General features: G+C 47.8%; 1 protein-coding gene across 4 annotated transcripts; it reads right to left on the bottom strand.

Annotated features, from left to right (window-relative positions):
- Window positions 1-1,577: 1,577 nt before the first annotated feature.
- Window positions 1,578-15,938, bottom strand: LOC120816077 (casein kinase I). Of its 4 annotated transcripts, none has more exons than XM_078098813.1 (12): window positions 15,531-15,938; window positions 10,144-11,171; window positions 9,875-9,944; window positions 8,710-8,858; window positions 8,395-8,629; window positions 7,809-7,894; window positions 7,634-7,718; window positions 7,315-7,463; window positions 5,923-6,003; window positions 5,192-5,293; window positions 3,872-3,978; window positions 1,578-2,641 (listed from the first exon to the last, which is right to left on the bottom strand). In XM_078098813.1, exons 2-12 carry the CDS (start codon window positions 10,447-10,449, stop codon window positions 2,587-2,589), a joined length of 1,425 nt encoding a protein of 474 aa, XP_077954939.1. In that variant the 5' UTR covers window positions 10,450-11,171; window positions 15,531-15,938; the 3' UTR covers window positions 1,578-2,586. The 4 variants fall into 4 exon arrangements, with proteins under 4 accessions (XP_077954939.1, XP_040027323.2, XP_077954940.1 ...); XM_040171389.2 differs by having other exon boundaries at window positions 7,315-7,460; XM_078098814.1 differs by lacking the exon at window positions 5,192-5,293.
- Window positions 15,939-18,205: the final 2,267 nt, after the last annotated feature.

The following is an 18,205-nucleotide window of genomic DNA, read 5'->3' as shown; positions in this document are numbered from 1 at the left end:
AAACCCCCAAGTCCTCCTCCACCCTTCTTCCCGGAAAAATAGCTGACATACGCTCTGCATCTGCTAAACTGCTTGTTCATCTTCCGCTGCAAAATAAAGACACACCTCTTCATACTCTACCTTGACTAAAAAGACTAATACATCGTAGCACTTACAGTAAATAATACTTGCAATGGCTTTTATCTATTGTCTATCTTTTATCTAAGTTGTAAATCAGCTTATTTAATGAGCTTTCACTTTGTTTCTTGTTCTTTTGAGTTTGAATCCTTGTGGTTGAAATGCACTTATTGCATGTCGCTTTGGATAAAAGCGTCAGTGGAGATGGTTGTGGATTTCCGGAGGAACAGAGCCCCACCCTCCCCCATCACCCTGTGTGACTCCCCCGTCACTATTGTGGAGTCCTTCCGTTTCCTGGGCTCCATCATCACCCAGGACCTCAAGTGGGAGCTGAACATCAGCTCCATCACCAAGAAGGCTCAGCAGAGGTTGTTCTTCCTGAGGCAGCTGAAGAAACTCAACCTGCCAAAGACGATGATGGTCCACTTCTACACGGCCATCATCAAGTCCATCCTCTGCTCCTCCATCACCGTCTGGTACGCTGCAGCCACAGCCAAGGACAAGGGCAGGCTGCAGCGTGTCATCCGCTCTGCAGAGAGGGTGATTGGCTGCAATCTGCCGTCCCTGCAGGACTTGTTCACTTCCAAGTCTCTGAAGCGAGCTAAAAAGATGGTAGCCGACCCCTCTCACCCCGGACAAAACCTGTTTGTGCCCCTTCCATCTGGGAGGAGGCTGAGGTCCATCAGGACTAAGACCTCCCGCCACACCAACAGTTTCTTCCCGTCGGCAGTAGGGCTCATCAACAGAGCCGGTCCCCCACTGCCTGACTATAACACTCCACCGGTCACTCTGCTTCACACTGCACATGTCACTTTAACTGTCATTGTCATTCGTCACTTTTCGATAGTGCATTTTGTTTAAAATTTTTTAACTTTATTCTCTTGTTTTATACTAACCCATAGCCTTATTCTACTAACCCATTACATTAGCATTTCATTTTATTACTTGTGCACGGCTGTCTTGTCTATTGTTACACTGTCTACTGTCACGCACCAACCGCCAAGACAAATTCCTTGTATGTTTGACATATTTTGGCAATAAATGTTTGCTGATAAATGACATGTAATGAATGATTTTCTTCTCTTTGACTCTTCTTCACTCTCACATACCAATGTTATTCAGTCACATGCAAGCAATAAGGCATCGCGTTGAAATGTAATGGCAGCTAGTCTGAGATTTGTGTATAACGCTCACTGGTTGTGGTTTGGAATAAACCGCCTACGTTCAATATTCCTTCACTCGTTCCCACGTGGAGCATGACTTCCTGCAGGGAGGTACCTGCTTTTATCCTGTACCAGCGGTTTCTGATATCTGAACACAAAAAGGGCGACCGGCGCTCTGAGAATGACTCATGTCCAGACCCACCTCTGTGATCTCACTGTTGGGTCCACTCTGCAACACACACACACACACACACACTCATAAATAGTCCACAATACCCACAAATAAAAGGTCAGATGTCATATTGTTTGGTGGTTTTTAATGGAGTTATCCGACTTTCCATCTTACAACCCAGAGAGAAAGAGGAAAAAAAAACAGAAAATTCAAATTACGAGTTATTAAAAAAAGAAAGAAAAAACATTGAGGAGCACACTCCAAGCTAAACAACACAAAACCTTTGAATGCATAAAGACAGAAAAAAAACACAGGATCCAAATTGTAGACTGTTTTTAGTTACAAATTAAAAACAGGACAAAGCATAGTTTACGCAAACATTTTTTTCTTAACATTGGATTCTTGTGGTTGTGGAGGTTTTTCCTCAGAGGGCGAATGTGTCAGAAGTCCAGTGAGCCCAGTCTGTTGCAGGAAATAGACCGAGCCGCCCACGGTGGCTTTCTTCGACCCCACAGAATAAAAACTTTATAGACTATATGCGAGAGAGCTGCATCTCTTTGTCCATGACGTCTCTTCATGATGAGCTCGAGAACATGTGCAGTGTTTGTACATGTGTGTGTGTGCGTGTGTGTGCGTGTGTCTGTTTTGTGTGCACGCGTGGTTCGGCAGTCTCACTGCTTCCCATCTCTTTTGTTGTCCTCTCTTCTGTATTACCTCAGAAATACACGTCTCTCTCTCATGTGAACCAGCCAATAAGGAAGAATTAAACCAAAAAACAGAAAAATAGAGAAGTAGGCAGTCTGCCAGTAGAGCGGCTGAATCCAGTCTGTCACAGTCCATCAGCTGCGTGTTTGTGGTCACCTGCAGTGTGTGTGTGTGTGTGTGTGTGTGTGTGTGTGTGGATCCGGTATCTGCTCAGTTTGCTGGGAGAGCTCTGCCAGTTCGCTCAGCCCAGACCAGTAGAAGCCAGTCGATCAGCAAACACGTCCCAGCCAGTCCAGCCGACTTAAGGTAAACTATAGGATTCCAACAGCAGGGAAGGAGGCTCGGGGGGGGGGGGGGGGGAGGAGAAAGAGAGGGTCACATGTAGAGGGCTTGAGGAAGAGAGACCAAGGCTCCGCCCTCCTCTGGCCTTCATTTGTGTCTCTGGAGAGTTTTCCTCTTCCTCCTCTTGAAGAAACAGCAGCACCTGCAGCAGACAAACACTTGTTAACACGCTCGCATATTCTCACACTGTTCAGGTCACATTTAAAGCTCTCATGCAGCGATAAAGGATGATAATGACAATAAAACGATTTGCATCGCATCTTCCATTAAGAACTGCGTGAGTGGAGACCACGGTCGTCCTCCAATCAGAGGCGGTCGATGCGTCTTTGGGCAAGACAGCTAACGGCGACGTAGCTCCCGTGGCTGTGGACGTCAGTTGCTGACGGCGGCTCCTTGTTTGACGGCTGCAGTCATCAGCGTGTGAATGTGGGAGTAATAATAGAACACGTTGTGCGTCCATCAGGGCGCTTTGCGCAGCGAGGAGGCGGGCAGGCCGCTGTACTGGTAGCCTCCAGCTTTGGCCCGAGGGGCAGAGCTCATGGAGAGTGTGGGGCCTGTCGTCCCTTTAAACACACGCACACCAGCTGAGTGGGAGAAGCAATCCGCGATGACGAGATGGGGACTCCGTCACTGCGATGAACCACAGCGATGAGGAAAACACATGGTCTCCTGTTCTGGCGCCGCTACCAGGCTGCATTGCTTCCTCAACTCGGAAGGACATTCTCCACCATTATTTCATATTTATATCGATGGTGACCTCAGCATCCCTTTTCTAGTTATGTCACATAGCAGCTCTGCATTTGGGGGGTTTTCCACTACAAAGTGGCTTACTTAGAAAAAAATCATCTCAATGTTATTTAGCAACTTGACTGAAATGCATTGGTTTCTTTATTCACAGTTGGACAGTCAGACCTCTGTCACACGCCACGACGGGAGGATTTAACTGGAAAAGGTGGAAGCGCCGCAATTTCCAGAGAACAAAATAATACATTGAGGGGAAAAACTGCAGCGGCAGCATCCTGTTAGTGCTGGTCAGCCGCTTCCTGAGCAGGAAGAGACGACTTCCAGCAAACACGCATGGCCAACACCCAGGGTTGTTCCGCTACACGAACCGTACTACTACGGAATGCACATGACCTGTGATGACATACGCACGCGTGTGTGTGTGTGTGTGTGTGTGTGTGTGTGTGAGAATGGTAAATGAATAAGCTCTTTAACACTTTGTCACTCATCCGTTCATACACTGACGACAGCAGCTACCAAACCCAGTCAGTAACTGGACGAGCTATGTGGGGTCAAGAGTCTCGCCCGAGGACACGCGGGCATCGAACCACGTGTGTGTGTGTGTGTGTGTGTGTGTGTGGCGCCTTACTTGGTATCATCAGCCACCTCCACCTCTGCGTTGGCGGTGATTGGTGCGTTGGAGTGTCCTGCAGTAGGGTCGTCTGTGTTCAGCTCCCCATTGGTGGAACTCATCACCTGGAGGTAACAAATGAAAAGGGGGATGAGCACAGGCGGACCAACGTCCTATCCTGGAGGGGCAAAACTAAAAAAAAAAACTTTGAATCAAGTCCAAATGAAGACGGATACATTTGAAAACGCTGTTTGTGAGTGAAACAACAAGCGCACACGAAACAATAGATCCTCTCTTCAGTTACAGAGTCTCTGCTGGTCTAACGTCCACCTGCGTCTGCTCGCCATCCTCACCAAAGCAAAAGGCTGTTTTCAAATGGAGGCGTCCAACAGTCCATAAGACCCCCCCAACAGACAAAAGCATCGGCAACATTCATTTTGCTGCCATGCAATGGAAGCGATGTAAAACAATAAGACTACGACTCTACTGACCTGAAATATTTAAATTTCACTCCAAACAGCAGCAATTGTGACATCACGTGCATGCTCTTAAATACGCCCGTCCTTCAGTGTGCTCGACATTCCCCAAAAGGCTCACCAGGGCCACGTGTAGGATATGGGGGGGGTTAGTTGGCAGCAATCTGGTATTTTGTATTTTGTATATTAGTGCAGAACACTTTGTTTTGCAGAAAATGAGCGAATCTACACTGTTGCACAAACCAGCAAACCTCAAGGAACTACTTGCTTTACAATATGAAAGAGTTGGATGTCAACTATCCCATCACAGCTGTTTTCCAGAAGGCCGTGTTCCCACAGTCCAACCTGCCGCCACGGCTGCAAGCGTTGGAAAAGCAAAATGGGGGACTTTGACACAGCGATGCTCGGCTGCGTGCAGCAAGGAACGTGGGAGACTCCTTTACATCTGACATGTCAACAGCAAAAGAGTGTGTTGGTAAAACAAATGGAATATTTGAAATCACGTGACACGGAAAAGTAATCCTACAAGACAACCGCTGTTCTGCTTCATCAGCAGAGATCAGCTGACACAGGGCAACGTGTCACTACGCTTCACAATGTGCTTGGACGTCTTCGCACAGTTTATACTCATGGCAGCATTAATGATCCACCTATTGGCTTTGTCCAGGACACTACCTTCCGCCTGCAGAGTCTCCATTGCTCAAGTGTGACAAAGTTTGGGGCCAGTTTGAAAAGAATGTATATGTGTTGAGGTGGATGCTGCAGGTCCCCCCCCCGTCCCGGAGAAGGTCATGCAGGCAGACAGAAAGACAGGTAGGCAGACAGACAAGAAGCCAGCGGAGCTAACCCTTCCCCTCAGTACCTGGACGGACCCGCCCAGCCTATCAGCAGTGAGATGGGAGCCCAGCAGCTCTCGATTGGTCACTGGAGTGGGCTGCGACTCACTGCCTTTCCCCTCTGGAGACTAGAGGAGACAGGAAGCCGATCGCAGGAGGAACGGGAAGGGAGGAGTGGTGGTGGAGGGGAAACGTTGAAAAAGGACATATAAGATGGGAGAGGAGGCACGACATGGAAAGGGGCGGAGGAAGGGTAGAGGAGACACGGTGAATAAGCAATAAGGGGGGTGGAGAGGATGGAAAAGAGGAGTGGTGGGGCGAGGAGCAGTACAATGAGGAGACATAAGAATGAGGAAAGAGAAAAGAAATAGTGAGTTCAGAGTCAGTACTAGTGGAGGAGCAACAGGCGGGCGAGCTCTCGGCCGGTGCATTGCGGTAACGTGCACGGGAGGCCGGCGCCCCATGACAAGGGGGAAGGAGGTGGTCTACTTTCGGTGTTTCCTTGACCTCACCTGCCTCACACCAGTATTCTGGGGGAAGGTTAATAACCACACAACAACCCTTTTAAACGTGGACAGGTTTGGCGTTTGAACAGATGCAGAGACGTGGACGGGACACTCTGTGCTCATACAGAGTTGACACGTTTGAATGTAAAGAATAATATTAGGGTTGTCCCTGAACCCCGATCCAGGCCTTTGGGGGGAGTGTCGGGTATGTGAATGAATGAATGAATGTGTGCACCGTGGGGGGTGCGTACCTGGTTTTTGGTCTGCGGCGCTTTCTCGCGGTTGCTCGTCTGAAGAGGCGTCTCACTGGCCACCGGACCAATAGGAGTGGGCTAAACACAGGAAGTCGGGCCACAATGAGGAAATGCACATGTGGTACGAGACCTTTCTTCATTTGATCAGTCGGATGGATACTGTTGTGTACTAGGAGCCGGTCACACATCACCCACAGCGCAAAACCTCAGTGAGTCCCCCGATTCCCTCAAGTATACGGCTTGAGGTGGCGGTGGGAGGTGTGAGGGGGGAGGGAGGGTGCTCACCTGTACAGTACATCCAGAACGTATTCACTGCGCTTCCCGTTTTCCACACATTGTTATATACAGCCTTGTTCCAAAATGGATTATACGACAAAGTGACAAAAGCTTCCTTAAAGCTTTTTCAAATGTATTAAAAATAAAGCTATAATATAAATAAAGTGTATTCACAGCCTTCCTCAATGCTTTGTTGAAGCACCTTTTGGCAGCAATCACACCTCAAGTCTTCTTGACTCTGATGCTACACGCTTGGCACACCTGTTCTTCTCTGCAGGACCTCTCAGGTTGGAGCGTCGGTGCACAGACATTCTCACATCGCTCCAGATGTTGAATCTGGTTCAAGTCACTGCTCTGGCTGGGACACTCAAGGACATTCACCGAGTTGTCCGACTCCTTTGTGCTTCGGGTCGTTGTCCTGTTGGAAGATGAACCATCAGCCCAGTCTGAGGTCCAGAGCGCTCGGGAGCAGGTTTTCATCCAGGAGAGAGATGTTTGTCCTTCTGGAAGGTTCTCCTCTCTTCATAGAGCAACGCTGGAGCTTTCTCAGAGACCGTCAGGTGCTTGGTCACCTCCCTGACGAAGGCCCTTCTCCCCCGATGGCTCGGTTTGGCTGGGCGGCCGAATCCAGGAAGCGTCCTGTTGCTTCCACTGTGCTCAGTGCTCAGGTGTGTGTCTTTCTAAATCCTTTCAACTACTGAACAAAGACCAGTGGACTCCATTCATGTCGTAGAAACATCTCAAGGAGGATCAGCGGAATCAGGATGCACCTCAGCTCGATTTTGATTGTCGTGGTAAAGACTGAATACTTCACATCATTTTGTTTCTTATTTTTATTAGAGTTGCAAAACCTTTTTCACTTCATTATTCTGGCGTGAACATGACCGATATGTGGAAAAAGTGAAGCGCTGTGGACACTTCCCGGATGCACCGTATGTGTGTCTGTGCAGTGTTTCCCCAACCATTAAACAGGGGGGGGTGCCGCCTTTAAGAGGACACACCACGCTCTTCTGCTTCCAGCAGGGAAGTACTCATCTAGAGATTTGGAGATGCACCCCAGGACTACTGCCCCACTAGATCCTCCCGATGAACGCGCGGCACCGATCTACTCACCAGGGGCTTTCCAGTCCAGTCGTACTGGTAGTCGAAGATGTATCCGTTTCTGTCAAAGAGGTCCGTAAAGAGTTTCCTCAGATAGTCGTAATCGGGCTTCTCGAAGAAGTCCAGGCGACGGACGTACCGCAGGTAGGTGGCCATCTCTTCTGTTACAGACGCACAGGCACAACCCCCCCCCCAACACACACACACACACACACACACACGCACACACACACGCACACGCTTTGATCAACATATGCCAACCGGGTCATCAATGACACTTGCAAGGTGCAGACTTTGACTTGTGGAGGTGTGTGTGTGTGTGTGTGCGAACCTGGGAAGCTTTCACAGAGGACCTCTATGGGCGTGTCTCTCTTCGTGTCGCCTATCTTCTGGTAACGTTCTTTCAGCGTGTCGGCCTGACGTAGAGAGAAGAGACGTGAAGGAGGAATAAATAAGGACGAAGAAGATGATGAACACGGCGGACGGTTCGTCTCCTGCCTCCTCACCTTGAGTCCCTGCCAGGGAAGGCTGCCCCGCAGGAAGTACATGAACATGTGACCCAGAGCTTCCAGGTCGTCCCGCCGGCTTTGCTCTGAAACACAGAAGCACAACAAAGGGCTTCAATTACTCTCATCCCGACATGGTTAATGGAGAGTAGCAGGCCTGCATACTCAAGACAGCCCGACACTCTGGTTGTTGAATAAAAGAGATTGATAACACAATGTTTTCAGCTATTAATTTAGTAAATCTGTGAAAAGGTCTATCACTTTGAGGTCAGAATGAACAAGGAGAGATTAGAAAGATTCATTTGACTTTTTGGAGCATTTATGCATCCAGTTCCATGAGACCATATTGAAAAGGCAGAGTAGAGAGGTAAGTTTCCTTTAATTCTCATCTCCCTCCAGCACTCAGTCGTCGCGGAGCCATCGGGAGCTGAGCGCCTCGTGTCCCCGTGGACGGTATACAGAGGTGGACGTAGTCGGATTGTGGAAGATTCACTGTCTCTTTAAGAAGACTTGAGTCAACAAACCCACGTCTACAATGTTTACTGACTTCAATCAACGCTTCGTGGCGCACGAAGGAGCAGCTCACCTTTCCCCAGGTGGGTGTTGATGCTCATATATCTCGCCGTTCCAGTAAGACTCTTGTGCTCCCTGTACGGGATGTGTTTCTTGGTCTCCGGGTCGATGTATTCTTTCGCCAGGCCGAAGTCGATGATGTGGATGGTGTGCTGCCGTTTGGAGCCAGGTCGGCCCACCAGGAAGTTTTCAGGCTTCACGTCTCGATAGATCAGGCTTCTGGTGTGGACAAACTCCATCCGGGTTATCTGAAGGCACAGAGATGCTACGTAATTCAACGGCAAACTAAAGAGTTTTTGAGAACGAATAAAACGTTGTTTGTGCTTACCAGTTGAATGGCTATCATGAGTACAGTCTTTAGAGAGAAGGTCCGGTCACAGAGGTCAAACAGATCTTCTAAGCTGGGTCCCAGTAGCTCCAGAACCATGGCATTGTATTTACCACACGGTCCAAAGTAGAAGACCTGTGGTACGCCCTCTGGAGGCACAGATGGAGGACAGTGAGATGCCATGCATTGATCTGTGATCTCGTTTGGGGTCCTCTGCTGAAGCTGTTGCCCCCGAACCCGGATAAGCAGATAAAGATGAGACATTGAAAATATCCAGCATTTTATCCCGTGCCATTTTCTTGCACTACGTTGTCTTATGTGTCCTGTTGTCCGTTGTCTTACGGTCTGACGTCATGCACCAACCGCCCAGTTCCCAGTCTGTCTGACATATAAATGTTCCTGATCCCAGCAGAAGTGTTATGTGAGATAGCAGTGATCATCTCCAAGATGGACTCATTTAATGCTTCAAAGTAACCTGGGCGGTCACCACAGTGGTGCACACGAGGTCTATGTGCACACGATGGTAGTGATGGAAACTTCTTCATTTTCCTGCTGTTAATTGTGATAACCCCAATTGCCCTGAGTACTTTGCTGCGATGGTTCCAGCCCATCCTAATGTCTACACGGGTGCCGTCTCAATTGTTTTTCTCTCTCATAGTTTTGTTCAAATCTCCCACGGAATATTACGCCCTTATTTTGACCAAACGAGTTTCCACAGCAGCCCGGTAGCTATTTAATGTGCTTCAAGTCTCTTTCCCTTCATAGTGGTGCACACAGCTGGAACCAGGGCTTCCTGTGTGTGTTCTACTTCATGGGCTGCACAAGACACCGAGGGTTCTGGCCAATTCTTCTGGCCAGGTCATGTGTTCCAAAGAAATACACGGTGGGGCTGGAAAGCGTTGCTGGCTCATGCCGGGACAGTGGGGGGGGGGGGGGGGGGGCGGCATGATCCCTCCTGCTACAGTGGAAAGAGTGTGAAGTAGGAAATGGATGCCGACATCCTCCCAACGTGTGCATTGCAAAGGGACGACTCCAAATGGGTAAAACAGGGTCGTAAGCACAACGTGAAGATACTAACGTGGCTTTTTTTTAGTTGAAAACGTTAGAGTCTTAATTGCCAGTTAGGTAAGAGCGCTGAAAGTGCGGACTCAGCCGTGCTGCTCACCTGAACTTCCCAGCTGCTTGTAGAAGCGATATTCTAGGTGGAGCTGCGGTGCCCGCGACTTGATAGGCTCCTACAAGGAAATGTTTGAATCAGTCTTTGTCTAAAACAGATGCAGTGAAATGCATAATGCACAGTTCGCAGTATACATCCCAAGAAGTCCTAAGAATAGAATGCACAATCATTTTATTCATGTATTCAATGTATTAATCGTCTCCCTGTCACTCAAACTAAGTGTGCCGCCCACAGTGGTGCAAAGGGAGCGTTCTTACCAGTTTGATCGCCACGTATTCGTTTGTATACAGGTTCTTTCCGAGTCGCAGCTCCCCGAAGTTCCCACAGCCGATTTTCTTTCCAACGCGGAAGTTTGGTCCAACCATCAGGACCCCGGAGTTGGAGCTGGCCCCCCGGCCACTGTGCCCTGATCGGCTCCCCGTCTTTGCAGGCATCCTTTTCCCTTCTTCTGTCTCCGCCTTCCCCCCACCTCCTCCACCTCCTCCTCCTCCTCCCCCTCCACCACCACCACCACCACCACCTCCTCCCCCTCCACCACCGACCCCTCGCTTGTCAAAGTCCATCAGTTTGTGGTAGCCTGGTCGCTCCACGGTTAAGCCGATTCCATGCAACCAAAACGACTACCAGAACAACCGCTAGCAGCTTCGCTGTCAGACGTCACAGTGTCCAGGCTGGGACTGAGTGGGACTTAAACTGGGAGGGGATTGAGCTGGGAGACCTAAGCTGAGGTGGGATGAATTCAAAGAAAACAAGTGGCTACCATAGTGGACGGGCGCCCGGGTTAGGAAAAGCCCAAAGCCCAAAGAGGGCAACGTGAGGAGCGCTGGGACTGGAGGAAAGCAAAAGCTAAGGATGGTGGAAGACGGGTGGAAGATGACTAAATGATAGAGGAATGAAAAGATGACGGGGTGAGGGGGCACCACTACCAACGAGTTTGTACCCCCTTCAAGGGGGCCAGAGATGGTGATGGAGGGGGAAGAGTCAAATGGCCTGATCAGTCACCATACGCGGTTAGCCATATGCTAACATGCTATATGGAAGTGGGAAGCCTCGCTAGCTTCAGGCTCAGACAAACCATGTCCACCATGACAAGACAACACCCGGACAGCAGACAGCGGTCAGGCGGAGAAGAGAACTTCAGAGGTCACCCTTCCTCGCATCCGATGCTCAGGTCCACCAGGGGCTTCAGGTGTGGGAGCGATTGTCATGAGAGCAGTTCATGGCTTTCGGCGCACGTGATCCTGTGAGTGACGGACCGCTGCACCAGGCCGAGCTTCTGTACCACCTGAAAAGACAACAAGTGACATCAGAAATGTAGTAGTTCATACAAATACTGGAGACTTCAGGATATCCTGTTCACTCCCCTAGAATGAAAGAAAAGAAAGTTCTTCGACACACAACGCCCTCTTGGATCGCTTACGCATCGTGATGTGACTCTGGTTGTCAGCGGTTACTTTAAAAAAAATAATAAAACACATATATACTGAAATAGAAAATGTTAAACGAATGCTAGAAATATATTTAGTTAGGTCGTAAGTCACAACTTGTTAACATGCCCTTTAGAAGCTATTTGTCGTGTTACTTTTGACGTGACGATGACGCTGCGCTGCGTGAAAGTGAAACCAGCATTTTGCCCTCGTCAAACTGGGCCAAATGTTCCACCAGGACTTCTAATAATAACACTGATTCCTTCCTTCTCTCCTCAGCACTTCATCCTCCCTGTACATCCCTGCAAGTACGCTCTCATTGAGAGATCATTTCTGTTTTCTAATAACGTATTAGAGTCAGATTTATTACGTCATTTATACATGCAAGTTTCTCAAGTGTGGCCCTTTATACTGATATATATATACACACCTGTATATCTTATATTTCTATCATACATAACTGTGTGACACTTGATTGCTGCAGATAAGGACAAAAATGACATCAGACTTAAAACAAAAGTAAATTAATCAAGAATGTGAGCTAGAATGTTCTTTAGAGGAGATAACCACTAAAGGTCACTGCTTTATGGACGTGCATTTATACAGCCAATATTTGTAGTGTTGACACACACACACACACACACACACACACACACACACACACACACACACACACACACACACACACACACACACACACACACACAAGGTACCTCGGCTCCATCTCATTTGCTCATTCCACAGTCCGGCCGTGCTGCTGTTTGTGTTCAGCCTCCCAATACTTTGTTGCAATACAACTTGTAAAGAATAAATGTACCTGAACTGAAACTCGGGTTGCTATTTGATTCCCCTTATATCATTAGTTATTGGGATGTTCAACCAAGATCATATTTTGTCGTTGGACGTGACCAACGTGTCCTCAGTTAGCGTGTCTTACTTCCCTGTGTGTTCCGTGTGCCCGTCCAGGTAGCTGGAGGCTCCTTCATCGGTTCGCTCCTCTTAAAACTGCCTTTGTTGGTTTGATTCTCAGCACTGATCCGCTGGCCCTTCAAGCACCAAAGCATTGCATTGTGGGTACCTCCAGCGACGCAGCTTATCCATTAAACCAGTGGTCCCCAACCTTTTTTACCCCACGCACCATTTTCATGTCAGACAATATTTCGCAGACCGGTCAGGAAGGTCCGGCGAACCAATGGAGGGGGGGGTACGACTTGTGTAGTGAAGAGGTAGTGACTGATATGTGATACCTCCTCCTTCCATCTTCATCAGGCACTGACGACAGCTGCTGTGGTGCTTATTTTATTCACAATTGAATATTCATTTTCCTATTGGAAGTTCTGACGGCCGAAGACGAAGAATCAACTTCATCGATTGGTTTACGAGGCCGCGTGACGCCCCGATAACGATGTGCTATTACGCTTCAGACAAGATCTATAAATAATTGCGATAAATAATCTGTTGGACAAATATCGGACTACAAAATATCATCTCGAATAAGAGATGGAAGTTAACGGCCTCTCCTCGCTTTACAAAACACACATCAATGGGCGTTTGGATTCGTTTTCATGGAGTTCCTTTACTCAGACTTTGAAAGAATAACAGTTCGTTGTAACAACATGGAGGACACACAGAGGAGGAGGAAATGACTGAGACAGCGGACACCGCAGGCTGGGTCACAGCTTGTCCTCTGATATGTCATTACCGGGGACAACGGGACCCTGGACCTCCTGTGAGGACGGCCAACACGCCAGAGAACCCTGTGGACCAACCAAATACAACTTCACACCACAGCATTGTTCACGTAATGCTCCGCTGGCGTCCTACCGACATAGTGACTGATTTACACAAGATGTGGGTCGCAAGTAACAGTTGCTGGATGCGTGTTACGTTTTAACCAATAACCTCCAGTGCAACCGGCGTCACCTGAGAACTTTCATATGTTGATCAAACAGGAATGCTGATCAGCTTAGTTGAACAAAGACGCATTGGTAGCTCTGATGTTAGCAGCCGTTTGCCCTTACTGAAGTCTGTAATTACATCTGCTGTGTGTGTCCCTCCCAGAGGCCAGTCACTAAATCAATGCCGCTGTAGCGTATAGAACATGTATGAGGGTTTGGCCTGATAGAGGCGACACGCGGACACGGGCCTCAGCTACAAAAACGACTGCGTGAACACAATCTGAGCCGGTTACATCTGGAAAAACGCACCTACGGTACCAAAGCTGGTCATCTACACGCTGCCTGTGATATTTAGATATTTTAACAAACTCTTACTATAGCTTCCGTTTAAATCAGGCATTCAATTGGGAAATATGGGTTATTTGTCTTGTTGTCCATTGTCTCATTGTTCTACTGTCCGATGTTATGCACCAACCATCATGTCAAATTCCTTGTAGGTCCTAAGTGCCGTGGCAACAAAGTTTCCTGATTCCTGAAATGGTTTTGTATGAAAAAGCAAATCACTGGTGAATCTACAGGCAAATCTTAATGTATTTCCAAAAGTGAATTAAAGCTAAATGGGAAACGGCAATACGATTTGTTTGCCCCTGATATTAAGACACCAATTTCCGGTGTCTGCAACGTTTCGTATGTGACAACAGTGAGAGCAAAGTAGTTCATTCCAGCCACTAACCTGCACGCAGCCTCACACCCAATAGGATCCACTACGCAGCATGTCCACAGGCGACTGTCCTGACCCCAATCACCAAGCAACCGGGACACATTCAACACATCATCCACAAGTACACCAATGTCACTCACACACACACACGCTTTCTTGAATATGCCAATTTAGAGACTCGGAATGAAAACCCCTGCAGAACCTCTGTGTGAACTCCCAACACTCGATGAGCGACGTTCAGATGAGACTGACAGTAGGTTTCATTCATGAATCCACTGACAAGGCAACTGCAATAAATACTCACAAGGGGAATGGATGTAAAGGGGCTGATATGCATTCTTGAAAGTTTTTTATGTGTTTTCTTATTTACACTTTCAGGCTCTACGGTTTTGATTTATGAATAATTCATTGAATCCATGAACTCAAATCAGTTTATTGATAAAACTGGCTTTGCATAATTCCCGAGAGATTATCAAGGCTCGTGGCTACATTGCCTTTAACGTTGCTCGCCCAAATAACAAAACGGTACGGTGTTCTTTTCAATTATAATATCAATGCAAGACAATTTACCACGAACTGGATGTCCTTTCGTCCGTCTCTGGTGGACTTGTCCCACACGAACTGGTGTGTTGGAGGTTGTTGACATGTTTTTAATGTGTATTCACGTTGATTCGTGTTTTCCGATGGCCCCTGTGGGTCGGAAAGGCTCATTCCAACAGCCCCAACGTGTCAAACTGTCTCACAGTGGACTCCTTCATCGCCTTCCCAAAGGAAACACAATCTAGCTGCACCGACCGGCCTGCTCCCTCCACCCACACCGCAACCATCTACTCCAACTCGTTTCTGTGAATGGCCCTGGGTACCTGGGGGGGGGGGGGCAGTTTCCACCCGGGGGGGGGGCTCTGCAGCACGGCTCATTTTGAGATCATCCCCAACTGACACTTTCCCACAATTTGCAACAGAAAGTGACGTGACGGAGACGGTTAGTTGGAGAAAAGGAGCTGGAGTTTGCTAATGTTGCTAACGTTAGCAGGTACGACTGCAGGCTTATTTTAACGTCAGAGCTGCAGAGGCTCTTCGATCGGCGAACTACGCGTCTGCAATCGTTACCCGACGTTGGCTGGTGCCGTATTTAGGAGAATTGTGTTCTTGCACGACAAATGATCGACCGCGGCGGGTAGCGCAGGAAGTTAGGACGAGGCCACAGTAGTTGGTGAGCGTTCGGCCTCGGTGTAGCTTGACAGCCTTAGCTCCATTGAAACTAATCTGAAATAGCTCCCGGAGAGGAGAGGACGCAACGGCAAATTAATCCAGGTGATGTCAGGGAATACGACGAGGAAAACCATAGCGAGCAGCGGTGTACGCGGGAGAGTGAAGCACAGCAACAACACGCTAACCTGCTAGCGTTCACTAGCCTCTGTGCTCGGAACTAGACGTAGTCCGATAATAGACACACGCGCTGGCTAACATTTTAGCCAGCCAGCTAACATTGGCTAACGCTGAATTTCTGCCCATACATATAGTCATTCATACACGTAGAACTCGTAAACTATTATAACAAACACACTGGCGCAAAGTTGAAACATGAGATTACGTACCTAAACAGATTATATGTCCGTCTATTGGTCTCGCTGGGAATAAACTGTTCTTATTTTCTTCGTCTCGTTTTCCTGCTCATCTCTTTTTCTGTGGATGTTTGGCTAACCAGCTGAAGAGCCTCGCCAGGGACTTTAGCGCAATTAGCGTAGCTGGAGACGTTTGCGCGCAGGAAACGGAAAGGACGAGCGTAAAGTGCTTTGAAGAATACCCACAGAAAAGCTGTGAGCGGATGTGCGTCTGTGTGCGTGTGCGTGAGAGGGGGCACGCACACTTTGATTTGTGAAAAAGAAGTTGCTTTAATTTCAAGCTCTTGCTTTTTTCATACTTTGTGTGTGTTGTTTTCTTTTAAATGTATATAGCAATGTAATTGTTTCTTTGTTGAACAATTCATTAGAAATACCAAAAGGACATCATATAATATAATATCAATACCATTAATGATGATGCTGATCATCAATTCAATAAAACATCACATCCACTGATCGTGTGTTCTTTGTAACAGTCCACAGTCTTGTAATGGATGGGGTCTTCATTACATTTCCTCCTCAAGCTTTGTGTACTCGCTACAAACATGTGAATGAATCGGGTCCAATCTACATCCAGGTCATGGTGACACCCTACATCCCGACCCGCGCACTCCGCTCTGCATCTGTCAAACTGCTGGTCCCTCCCTCACTGAGAGCAGAACACTCGACTGGATCACGACTCTTTGCTGTCCTGCTCCGAAATGGTGGAACGAGCTCTCTGAAGACACCAGGACCCCAGAGAGCCTTCACATATTCATCACTAAAGACACACCTCTTCAGACTCTTCAGACTCTCTAAAGCATCAGCTAAATGGCATGTAATGTAATGTACAGAGCCACCGTGTTTGTCTTTCCTAATCTGTAGTGGACCGTATAGTTGTATGGTTGCAGAGCCAGATACCATCCAGCAATGCACATGTTGGCGTCTTTCATCGGATGAAACCACTGGAGAGCGTGATGCTCTGATAGAAGTGTCGTCCTAGAAGGTAGTGTCCTATGCCCCACTTCATTGCCAGACGCTCCTTTTCTTTGTCAAATACCTTGTCTCTCTGTCCTTTAGCTTAGGACTGAGGAACACAACTTCACATCTCGACCTACTTCCTGAAAACGCACCGTACCAAGTCCCACTCCTGAGGCTTCCGCCTGCAGGGTGAATAGTTTGTCAAAGTCTGCACTATGAAATACTGAATGTGAGCAGACTGAGCTTTTTAGTTTTGTGAAAACTTTGTCATGCTCTTTAAACCAGAGAACCTCATTAGGTTCTGATGCTCTGGTCAGGTTTGTAAACACTAACAAACGCTGCGCAAAGTGGGGAATGGCCTTCCTGTACCAGCCCACTAAGCCCATGAAACTCTTCACTTTCTTCTTTGTTGTAGGAAATGGGAAGTCCTGAAATGACGACTTCGTCCAAGTATACAGCTGAAAACTCTGACATATCTCTCAATAAATGAGATATTGGTCTCTGAAAAGTATCTGGTGCCCAAAAGAGGCTAATTGCCATCCCCTTAAAGTGACACATAAAAAATGGGGTCCTAAAGGCTTTAAACTTACGAGCTTCTGGTGCTTATGCAACTTGCCAATAGCCTTTACTTTACTAGGTCTGGGGTATATGTACTTTGCTCTCCAACTCCTTCCACCAGGTCATCAATTCTGGGCATGAGATCAAAGTGACACAGAGTTCAGGTACTGGAAGTCAACGCAAAATCTTAGTGAGCCATCTTGTTTGGATACCAAAACAACAGGGCTGCACCACTCACTGCTGGACACCTCAATCATACCCGACGCCAACATCAACTCATCTTCACTCACTACCAACTACCAACTGCTCAGGAACGCTGTAGCTCCTCTGCTTCCTGGGGGCATCCTTATTTAGCTGAATCGTGTGCTGGACAAGCGTCTCTCTAAAGAGCTTTAGCTCCAGAAGAGGGATCACATCTGGACCAAGTATGCAACGACCGGCTGTCAACTTTATGTTGGATTTGGACAAGTAGTCCTTCAGGAGCTTCAATGGTCCTCTCACCTGCCGTCCATAGAGTAGGTCAAATGGGGTGAAGCCGGTGGAAGCCTGTGGCACCTCTCGGTATTTAAAAAGTAGATAAAGTGACAATCTGTCCCAGTTGCCCCCCCCACAGCAGCATGTGTCCGGTTGCATCTTTCAACCAGCCTGTCCGTTTGGGGGTGATAAGGGCAGGCCTTTATTACCTTTACTGTTGTAGCAACCAAGACAATTTGTCCCACAGACTGTGAGAACCTCTTTTCGGTATTCCTCACCTGGAGAACACCTGTGAAAGGCAATGAACAACCTTTCTGGCTTTAAAATCAGAGATAATCAGAGAGGACCATTAAGTACTTATGTACTTGTTACCAGAAGACCTCCTCTCTAATAGTCTTACCACATCTGTCCCTTTCCTTTAAAACAGGGGTCTCAAACTCGAATCAGGTGCGGGCCAGATGCAGCCCAGAAAGTGTTGTGGTTAAAAGAATGAAACAGGAAGTTATTCTTCATCTCTTTGAGTCGTCACAGTGTTGTTGCATGTTTTGCTTCAGTTCTGGGAAACATGTGGGGGTTTCTTACCGTTTCCTGCAATATGTGTCAGCTTCTGTCAGTACTTCCATGTCCATGTGAGGTAAACCTGACACAGAGACCAG

Source organism: Gasterosteus aculeatus, chromosome 3 (assembly GCF_964276395.1).
Source record: "Gasterosteus aculeatus chromosome 3, fGasAcu3.hap1.1, whole genome shotgun sequence".
In the NCBI taxonomy this organism is placed as follows: Eukaryota; Metazoa; Chordata; class Actinopteri; order Perciformes; family Gasterosteidae; genus Gasterosteus; species Gasterosteus aculeatus.
Note: the sequence above shows the minus strand (reverse complement) of the source record. Positions and strands in the feature narration are given on the sequence as shown.

What these genes read in the sequence shown, in the direction of transcription:
- LOC120816077 (XM_078098813.1), bottom strand. Translation starts at nt 10,449, where the DNA reads ATGGACTTTGACAAGCGAGGGGTCGGTGGTGGAGGGGGAGGAGGTGGT. An exon ending in AATACGTGGCGATCAAACTG is followed by an intron (nt 9,945 to 10,143) that starts GTAAGAACGCTC and finishes ATTTCCTTGTAG; the next exon opens with GAGCCTATCAAGTCGCGGGC. An exon ending in CAACACCCACCTGGGGAAAG is followed by an intron (nt 7,895 to 8,394) that starts GTGAGCTGCTCC and finishes TCTGTGTTTCAG; the next exon opens with AGCAAAGCCGGCGGGACGAC.